The following is a 10,007-nucleotide window of genomic DNA, read 5'->3' as shown; positions in this document are numbered from 1 at the left end:
CTTTCTCAGTGTAGCTGGAATTAGGAGGAAGAGAGCCACTTCTATAATCCTTTTCCTCCACATGACAAGAGTTGAGCTCACCCCAGGCCGTTGGACAAGTGGGACAGCCTGCCTCATATGCAGGTTTGTGGAAAACAAAACAAAGAAAGTCAAACAAAGTTGCCATTGAGAAGATTCTGGCTCATGGCCATCGCAAGTGTGCAAGGCAGAGCTGCTCATACAGTTTCCATGGCTGTGAACTTGTGAAAACGGATGGCCAGGCTTTTCTTCTGCGGCCTGCCAACCTCTTAGCTAGCCCAGTGCTTAATGATTTGTGCCACATGGGGACTTCTCAGATGAGCAGAGTGGAGAGTAAGATGAACTCTTTAGAGAAAGGAAGTCAGAAACTGGAAGAGAATAAATTATTTCAAGAACCTAGACCACCAAAAACGTGAAGTAACAAATTGACTTTAATTGATCTACAAATAAAAACAACAAAGAGCAGGTGAGTAACCTCTGTTGCTCCTAATCTGTTAAGAGCTGTATCTTGGAGAGCTTAAGGAACTAGGTTAACTGGTTATATTCATGACTTAACTTCTCCCACAGTATTATTAAAAAAAAACAAGGTGTTATAGCTGTTTAGATCAAATGCTTGGCTGACATCCACATCCAGTCCCTTATATGCCATATTTCTTCTTTAGCTCTTCTACTTTGTCTATGTAAGCTTTCATGGCATCTTCCTTGGAGGTTCCTGCAAGGGAAGCAACAGGATTACTTGTCAGGGAGGTAGCAGGTAGAAAAGCAGGCTTTGGCACCCCAGACAGTCTCAGTTTTTCACCTGTAAAATGGGGATTCTAGTAATATACCTCAGAGACCCAGCAAGGATTGGACTTAAAAGTACTGAAGAGCATTCCCAAAGTAAATGTGCCAGAAAGCAGAGAGATCATAATCTGAGAGGGAGTGGTCAGCACAAGCTTCCAGAGAAAGGTGTTCCAGACTGGCAGAACATTCAACACTGAAAGTTGTGGTGGCTTTACTGGTCCTGGTGACTCATGCTTGGCTGTGGCTTATCAAGTATTTCTGTGTTGGGATCTCATTTCCACTAGCAGTGACAAAGCAAAGCCAGAGAACTCTCAAACAAGGCTGCTTGTTTTTGAAGAGGAATGAGGCACATCTATCTTCTTGCTATGGTACAAAAGACATGGTCTATCTACTCGAATTGGAGTCCTGGTGTGGTGATGTGGGTTAATGTGCTAGGCTACAAAGTCAGCTTGAACCACAAGTTTGGTGGTTCAAGCTCACCAGTCGCTCCCTGTAAACCCTATATGGGGTTGCCGTGGGTCAGAACTGACTCAGTGACACTTAACAACAACAACAACAACAATACCCAGTTCCTAAGTCTTGGGAGGAGATACCATGGGGACTGGAGACTTTTTTGCAGCCTAGGAGAGTACTCGCAGCCTGAGAAGAGTGTGGAAGTGTCCAGCGAACCCTGACATCAGACAGGCATTCTGCCCCCAGTTACTTGCACATTCTGGGAGTGCATTTATTCTATTCTATTCATGGGATTTTCAGTTGCAGGGAAACAGAAGACTTATTCAGAGACTAGCTAGCGAGAGCACAAAAGCTGGCTGGCATTTTGGTGCCAACTTTTGGGTCTTGCTGCCACAGGTGGCATGTGACTAAATAGAAGCTGGGCTACTTCTTGGTGTTATTGTGCAGCCTATAATGGCTCTCATTCACACTGAGTCTTAGCATGTGCCAGCAGCTTGCCATGCCTTAGCTCATTCCTTCTTTCATGTGCCTGTGAGGTTGGGAGGGAACTGGAGAGGGCACTATGGTTAAAGGGTCACTGCCTGGCCTCATGGGGGAAGAGTAAGGTGGGAGCAGGAAATGAGCTCGTATTCTGAACACGTCCAAAGCCCATTGCCTCCCACTTAATTGTTCAGTGGCCTGACCCTGGTCCCTGAGTCCTGCTGTCTAGCTGATACCACTGATCAGGGATGGTGCTGTGGGAAAAGGCATTAACTAGAAGAAAAGTTGGTGGCCCCACTTTTCCCATTCTTGGCACAAGTCAATCTGGTTTCTAGCATGTGCCTCTTCCCTTTTGTTTTCTCCCTGCCCTCTGTGCATTCCATAGCGAAGAGTCTTTCATTACTGGGCTTCACAGGCAAGGGAAACTGATTAGAACAAGTAATTACCTTTCACGTCATTCCAGGCATCCCACTTGGCCTTTCCTTTGAAGTCCAACATCCCAGGCCGTTCTTAAACAAGAAAGAGAAAGACATCAGACATGCTTTGGTTCTAACAGAGAGCTCTATCAACTTTCTTGTCTTGAAAGACATCTTTTTTTTAAAAAAAACAAATACATAAAGACTTTATTATAAAAAATTTCAAAATCATCAAAAAAGTTGCATGAAAAATTCCTACCAAGCTCTCACCAACCAGCTTCAGTAGTCTGGTTGAGCTATAGTCCTAACCATATTTCTCTCACACTAAATATAACTCTTTAAAATATGATAACCATAATACCATTATTACTTCCCCCAAATCTACCAATTGAATTTACCAATTGAAGTTTACAGTTGGTTAGTTAGAATTGGAGTCCTGGTGTGGTGCTGTGGGTTAATACGCCAGACTGCAAAGCCGTTTGAACTGCAAGGTTGCAGTTCAAGCTTACCAGCTGCTCCTCGGAAACCCTATACGGGGTTGCTATGCATTACTGGAACTGACTTGACGGCACATAACAACAAGAAATTAGAATTGGAATCCAGTCTGGCTGATCTCCCATATCTATCCCTTTATCCATTTAGAGTTTATAATCCCTGTCCCATCTTTTTCTGAACTGAGTGATTCTTTTAGCTAGAGACTGCTCTGATAATTCCCCAGCTTGAGTTAGAGCCGGTGTGTGTGCAGCAGGTGGTCTGTCACTGTTTTCGGCCTCTTCCTCCCCGTGGCGGTGGTTGCAAGGTCCCAACTCTCAACAGTCCTCAGAGGTGAGCAATTGCAGAGATCACTGTGCCCCATCTGGCCTAGTTGGGGAGGGCTTGGTCAGTGTCCCAAGCCTGGGAGAACCAGGCCCAGGTCTCCAGATTGTGAAGTAGCAGGTGGTGGAGAGAGGAATACTGCCTTGTAAATTTGGGGCCCGGGGAGAGGGCAGATGTCTTTGAAGTGGGTCCCTGTGACTTAGAACACTGAGAGGGCTGGGAGGAAGGGAGCTGCCTGAGGCTTTCAAAACTAGGGTGAAGTGGGAGCCTGGGCAATGGAGAGGGGGTTCATTCCTGCAGAGATGGAAACAGCCATTCCCACATTCCATGAGGAAACAGCATGGGAACTGAAGAGTACATGGGGCTTGGGGCCTCCTTTGGGTCTCTGTTGGGCTGTCAGACTCATACCTCTAGGTTCAGTCACGGAGTTAAAATGGTGCTCTGGTAGTGTAGTGGTTACGAATCGGGCTGCGAACCTTAAGGTCAGTGGTTCGAAACTACCAGCCGCTCCGCGGGAGAAAGATGAGGCTTTCTACTCCCGTAAGGATTTACACCCTCGGAAACTCTGTACAGGGTCGCTATGGGTCGGCTCCGACTCGAAGGCACTTAACAACAACAACAACAAGTACAATTAAAAACAAACCCTAAACAAAACCCAACCAGTTGCTGTGGAGCTGATTTTAATTCATGGTGGGTCCATATGTGCAGAGTAGGGTTTCCATGGACGTACCCTTTTGGAGTCCTGGTGGCACTGTAGGAGAAGAACTTGACTGCTAAACGTAAGGTCAGGAGTTCAAACCCACCAGCTCCGTGGGAGAAAGATGAGGTTTTCGTCTCAGGTAAAGATTGACAGCCTTGGAAACCCTATACAGGGTCACTATGAGTGAGAGCTGATTCGAAGGCACCTAACAACCACCACCACCACCACCACCACCTTTTGGAAGCAGACTGCCAAGTCTTTCTTCCCAGGCACCTCTAGGTGGGTAAACCAAGCTTTCAGTTAGTAGCCACATGCTTAATTATTTGTATCAACCACGGATTCCTTTAAGAAACCCAGATGTACAAAAATCCAAATGTAAAATCTAGAGAAATGAGGAGAAAGACGGTTCTTGTTTGTTATAAGGTAGCCGTTGTGGTATAAGTTAAACACTTGTAAAATTTCTCCATTAATTTTTTTAACATTCACATGGCTCAAAATTTAACCACTACAAAAGGGTTACACTTGCCCTCACATACTCAGTTTGTCTCCCCAGTGCATTATTGTTTTCTAGTTGGTGGTGGAGGTCCCTCTTTCAGACTAACTTCTCTCTCCTTTTATCTCTAGTAAGATAAAAGGTGATGAAGACCACACCCTAAGGAGATTCCCCTTATACTGGATCAGGGCTGTGAGCAAATTAAGGGTGTTGCGCATCCCACCTTAATCCTCTTACAAACGATTAGTTTATCACTTCCGATCACATCATGGGGATTACCATATAACTGCCACGTTACGAGGCAAGTTGGTAAACAACCGTAACTATCAGTCTACCCTTTGCCAACTTGGCATTAAACCATATATGGTGGCGGTGGTGTGCCGTGGAGTTGGTTTCATATCATAGCGACCCTGTATAGGGTTTCCGAGGCTGTGAATCTTTTTGGGAGGAACTGGTGACCTTGAGGTGAACAGCCCGACTTGTAACCACTATACTACCAGAGCTCCTTACATAGTCTCTATAAAGACAATGATAAAAATCAAACTTGGGCTTAACATGATACAATCAACACATAAACAAATGAAATCACATTAGCCCCATTTACATTTTATAGTTTATATGTAAAGCAAACAAAAACATTTGTTGCAACCATATAATGAATTACAGTCACATGATCACAGCTGGTCTTTGGAACTACCTTCTTCCACCATCTATTATGTATTTCCATTGCTCTTAGCAAGCACCTTAGTTGGGTCAGTTGATGCAAAACTCTCATTCCTGAAAGGTCTTGGCCATTAATAGTCATGTTGGAATTGGATTGCTGTAGTTTTCCATTGACTTTAATCATAGGGCATGGCAGTGCCAAGAGACATCCTGAGGAGTCTCCTATATTCCAGACACACTCATCTTTACCTCCACTATGTAATATTAACCTGATCACACCAGCCAGTACAGTAAAGAATTTTGTGAGTGGGTTATTAGGGGTAATAGTGAGCGGTGCTACTCCTTTTTCTACCCATTGGATACTGGACCAAAGAATAATGGTTAATGGAAAAACAGCACCATGAATTGGATGGTGATTTAGTATCATACACAGTCTCCTGGAACACACTGCCCCAACTCTGCAAGGTCTTGCCACCTAGCTGGTGCCATAATTGTGTCTTATTAGAAGGCCATTCCCCAATTCTATCAAGCCAGCTGCTTCAGAAAGAGGGAACATGGTAAGACTAGTGAATCCATGAGCCTGGGTTCCTGGCTGCACTTCATTTGTGGTGAAGTTAGTCCTTTGATCTGAGGCAATTCTGTATGGGATACCATGATGATAGATAAGGCAATTTTAAGTTTGCCAATGGTAGTTCTGGCAGAAGCATTATGTACAAAGAAGATAAATCCATATCCAGAGTATCTATTCCAGTAAGAACTTAATGCTGTCCTTTCATGATGGAAACGGTCCAATGTAATCAACCTGCTACTAGGTTGCTGACTGATCACCCCAAGGTATGGCTCCCTATCAAGGGCTCAGTTTTTGTCTCTGCTGTTGGCAAATATTGTAACTCATGTTGCTAAACCCAAGCATAACCTCCACCCCTACACCACCATAGCCACTCTATTCATGAACAATGGCAGGCTAGAGAAAGAGGATGACTGGTTTTCACAGAACAGGTTAGCCTATCCACTTGATTGTTAAAATCCTCCTCTGACGAGGTAACCCTTTGGTGTAACCCATGAGGCACAAATATCTTAATTTCTTTGGTCCATTTAGAGATGTCTCCATATACCTCTTCCCCATACCTACTTGTCACCAATTTTCCAATCATGTTCCTTCCAAGTCCTTGAGCATTCAGACAAATCATTGGTTAGAGCCAATGAATCCGTATACAATTGAACACTGGCCATTTCTCCTTTGGAGCAAAGTGAACAACCAGGTGCACTGCTTGAAGTTCTGCCCATTGGGAGGGTTGCCCTTTACCACTGTTCTGCTGCTGCTGTCCACACTGATGGTGCCTGCATATTGTGCAGAACCACCTGTAAACTGGGCCTGCGTTTTCTCTTTCTCAGTGAACTGATCAGAAGGAACTCCCCATGAGGCCATAGGTACAGACTGGAAGAAGGAAGGCAATGTGAAAAGAGTGGAGACTATGAGCATTTGGACCACATCCTCATGCCTGTACTGTGCCTTCAGATCCTGCTCGGACCTGATCTTGTCTATACCACTTCCATGAAATGATGGAGTGCTGCTGTGCACGTCCAACTTTAGGACCCTGGGCTAGAAGACACCCAATTCATGCTGGTCAGCTCAGGTGGCAGGGTGACTTGGTGACCCTTAGTTACTCAGTCTCTAAGATCCAATAACAAGCCAAAAGCTGAATCTTAAAGAAGTGTAGTTACCTGCAGGGGATGGTAGGGCTTTGCGCCTAAATTCTAAGGGTCTGTGCTATGATTCACTAATAGGGACCTGCCAAAGATTCCAAACAGCATCTCTATCTGTCAATGACACTTTAAGCACCATTAGAACAGTTGGATTATATAGCCCAAGTGGAAGAGCAGTTTGTAAGGCAGCCTGAACCTGTAGCAGAGCCTTCTCTTGTTTTGGGGCCTACTCAAAACTAAGGAGTGCACACAATAAAACATTAAAAAAAAAAACCCAAAAAACTAAGGAGTGCACTGGCTCTGTAGGATAAGCACTGGACTGTGAACCACAAGGTCAGCAGTTTGAGCCCACCAGCTGTTCCATGGCAGAAGGATGAGGCTTTCTTCTCTCAAAGATTTACAGCCTTGGAAACCCTTTTCAAGGTTGCTATGAGTCTGAACCAACTTCCTGGCACTTTAACAACAACAAAACTAGTAAGACCTTCAGTGAGATGAAATGACACAGTGGCAACAACAATGGGCTTAAACATAACAATGGTAGGATGACGCAGGACAGGGTAGTATTTTGCTCTGCTGTTCATACGGCTGCTATGAGTCTGAATGGACTTGACGGCACCTAACAACAACAAACACTTCCCCCTTTCTAGGAGAACAGAGAGTTTATAAACATAGTGTCAAAATCATCTTTGCTATAAAATCTTTCTCAACTAAGGGCTCCCTGTGGATCCTAGAAGTTGATTAGTCATTGCATGTGGTCGTTAGCTCTGGGCACCAGCTCCTGTTTCCTGGGTCTAGCAGCCAGTCCACATCTTAACAGAAGTGAATCTAGGGTGGGATTCATTCTACCCTGCCATGATAGTCAACTCTGGGAAGGCAATGTTGTTGCTTCAGCTTACTCCCACATTTCAGGATTTAAGGGACAGAATGAAAACTGCTCAAAGCAGTGAAAACAATACTCTGGACTCAAAATTTGTACCAAGATTTTTTGATATGGAACAAATAGTCATTAAGAAGGTACATACTGTTGTCAGCAAAAACTCTCTGGTGTGCCGCATGAATGAAGCCAGCTTAGTCTCTGCTCCTGATGTAAGGCACGGCTGATGGCTGCCAAATATTTCAAGGCTTATCCTGCTTACGTTGAACATACAGCCAACAAACCTACTACTGAGGTAAGAGCTTGGAGCAATCTCATCAAAGTTAGGGTCTTGTTTCCTCTTCCATAAATTCCTGACAATCAGGATTTGAATTCTGCTACCTGATCTATAGAGAAATAGTATAGGGTCTGGAAACATGGTCTTCAAATAACCTGTCCCAGATTAAAGCCTAGCAAGCCTATGGATAGCCACCGGACCTGATGCCAAGAATAGGACTTTGGCAAGTTTCAGCACTGAGATTCCCATAGATAAAGGGTTCTAGCACCCACTCACGGCTGCTGAGTCACTTGGTAAAAGTCTGCTTTGATGAGCAGAGGCCCTCCCAACGAATCTCAGCATACCTGTGTTTACATCACCCACGGTTGCTTGTTTATAGCGGCTGTAGATGAACAACATCTCATCATCAGCTGGTTTGGCCTTGAGGTTCCTAACCTCTTCGACAGCTTTGTCAAACTCAGCCTAAACAAAGTGAGAGAAAAGGAATGTAAGCCTCCTCTGGGAGTTGTCAGGAGAGGAGTCCTACCTTTCACCCCCTGCACAGGGCATAGAGAAAAGAGGGGAAGCACATCATTCACTCATTCAATCCTGATAACAAAATGTCATAGTCCTCACTATTCCAGGCACCAGAAGTCAAGGAGGCAGGCTGAGACTATCCTCAGTGGGAATGCCCCTGACGGGGAAGGCAGCATAGACAAGTGCAGTGCCCTCACCAGGGGATGGCCAGGGTCCCACGATGCCCTGATTCGTGGTTGAGGGTAGCACACGTGCTTGAAACAACAGAGAAGGTGGCAGGGCATGAGTGCAGCTCTATCAGCCTTTGGAGTCAGCTGATCCCCTCCTCTAGGGTCTGGGGCATCCAGTGCTGACCTTTGTTCTAGTGATCCGAATGGAAAGAGGCGGGACGAACTAGCGGTCGCCCCACATAGCGCGATTCCAGCGAAAGTCAAGACCTCTGGGTCACCACTCCCGGGGCCGTGTGCCTGCTCTCCCCTGACCTCCAAGCGCCCCACCACAACCCCCCAGCTTTCCACTCCCACCGTGGTGCCCCGGTCTTACCCTGTCTTCCCGGGCGGTGGATAGGGCCCCTTGGCTCTTTTGAGCCACGCAACTCCCCCAACGCCCATATTTTTTACCCCCCTGGGGAACTTTCCAGCAACTGCGGGGTGGGCGGCCGTGTGGAGAATCCAACACAGGAAGTTTGGCTCACAAGGCTCTACTGTAAGGGTCAGAGCTGGGCAGGGGTCCAGAAGAACTGCGGGGTGTGGGAGAGAAAGACTGCCTCTTTCTGCTTGTGGATGATCCCCAAACAGACCTCCCGCTCCATCGCGCCCCTCCAGATTCCTTGTGCAGTCGTTGTACCTGAGACATGCCGGCGGGGTGGCAAGGATTCCAGAGAGCCCTCGGAGTGAAAGGAGAAGGAAGAGGTAGCTTTAAGTCCGGACTGGGAGCCGGTTTACCAGCGCAACCCAGTACTTTCTAACTCTGCTCGGGCGAGCGCCCAATAGCCAATCAGGGAATAGTTCTCCTCTGGGGGCGTGTCCATACCGGGCAGCGGGTGTCTGCCACATTCCGTCCCACGTGGGCCAGCCGCGCACGCGCATGGAGGTGCAGAAGAGGACGTCGGGAGCTAGTGGAGACCGCGGAAGTATGGAGACTGATCGTGAGGGCTTGATTGTACGGAGTGGGGTTCAGTCTTGGATCGCTGTAGACGGGCGGAAGGAGCAGTCCGGGCAGAGTGGAGGTGGAGTCTGAGGAATAGAGAATTTTTAGTTTGTTTCAGTAAATCTAATGGCCAGCGTGAGGGTGTTGAAAGTTGCATTTCTGGACAAGTAACCTCAGGTTTTCGGTGGCGAGTGGGTGCTGTCCCTCTCGCTGATCTGAAAATGCTGTTGGTTTGGTGGGAAGTTGGACTGATCTCTAGAAAGGCAGAGGCCGAAACCTCCTGCTGTGCACTCCTGACACGTTATTTGCCCTTCTTAATGCCTTTGTTTTCAGTTGTTTGTTGCTCATTCCTGTGTCTAGTGCACCTCTGCGTCCGGCGCGTTAAAGGATGCACACACTGTCTTGCTTTCCAAGTTTGACCAGGAACAATACATGCTCAGCATACACTAACTAGTTAAATGGATGACTTTTATTTATAAACGCACTGGAGATTCACCAGTGAGCCCCTTTCCAGTACTAAAGAAATAAAGAGCAAAACATTCAGGCAAAATTAATGGCCCTCAAATATAAGCTAAAATTTATTTAGTCAAATTATATCCCAGACACTAGCTTGTTAGCATTTATGTTACAGTCTGAATGTCATCACAGTTCTCTAAAGTTGA

The 10,007-nt window shown here is 46.1% G+C and overlaps 1 protein-coding gene across 2 annotated transcripts; it reads right to left on the bottom strand.

Moving 5' to 3' along the window:
- Nucleotides 1–656: 656 nt before the first annotated feature.
- On the bottom strand, nucleotides 657–9,051 carry DBI (diazepam binding inhibitor (GABA receptor modulator, acyl-CoA binding protein)). 2 transcript variants are annotated; one of them, XM_006868726.1, is made up of 4 exons: nucleotides 9,013–9,051; nucleotides 8,025–8,142; nucleotides 2,181–2,243; nucleotides 657–730 (listed from the first exon to the last, which is right to left on the bottom strand). In XM_006868726.1, the coding sequence occupies exons 1-4, from the start codon at nucleotides 9,049–9,051 to the stop codon at nucleotides 657–659; spliced, it is 294 nt and encodes a 97-aa protein (XP_006868788.1). The 2 variants fall into 2 exon arrangements, with proteins under 2 accessions (XP_006868788.1, XP_006868789.1); XM_006868727.1 differs by having other exon boundaries at nucleotides 9,043–9,051.
- Nucleotides 9,052–10,007: the final 956 nt, after the last annotated feature.

The sequence above is a fragment of the Chrysochloris asiatica genome, unplaced genomic scaffold (genome assembly GCF_000296735.1).
Source record: "Chrysochloris asiatica unplaced genomic scaffold, ChrAsi1.0 scaffold00123, whole genome shotgun sequence".
In the NCBI taxonomy this organism is placed as follows: domain Eukaryota; kingdom Metazoa; phylum Chordata; class Mammalia; order Afrosoricida; family Chrysochloridae; genus Chrysochloris; species Chrysochloris asiatica.
This window is presented reverse-complemented; position numbering and strand designations above follow the sequence as displayed.

Coding starts and splice junctions, on each gene's coding strand:
- DBI (XM_006868726.1), bottom strand. CDS start 9,051: ATGTCTCAGGTACAACGACTGCACAAGGAATCTGGAGGG. Junction 8,143..9,012: donor TGCACAAGGAATCTGGAGGG/GCGCGATGGAGC, acceptor CACTTTGTTTAG/GCTGAGTTTGACAAAGCTGT. Junction 2,244..8,024: donor CGTGGGTGATGTAAACACAG/GTATGCTGAGAT, acceptor TTCTTGTTTAAG/AACGGCCTGGGATGTTGGAC.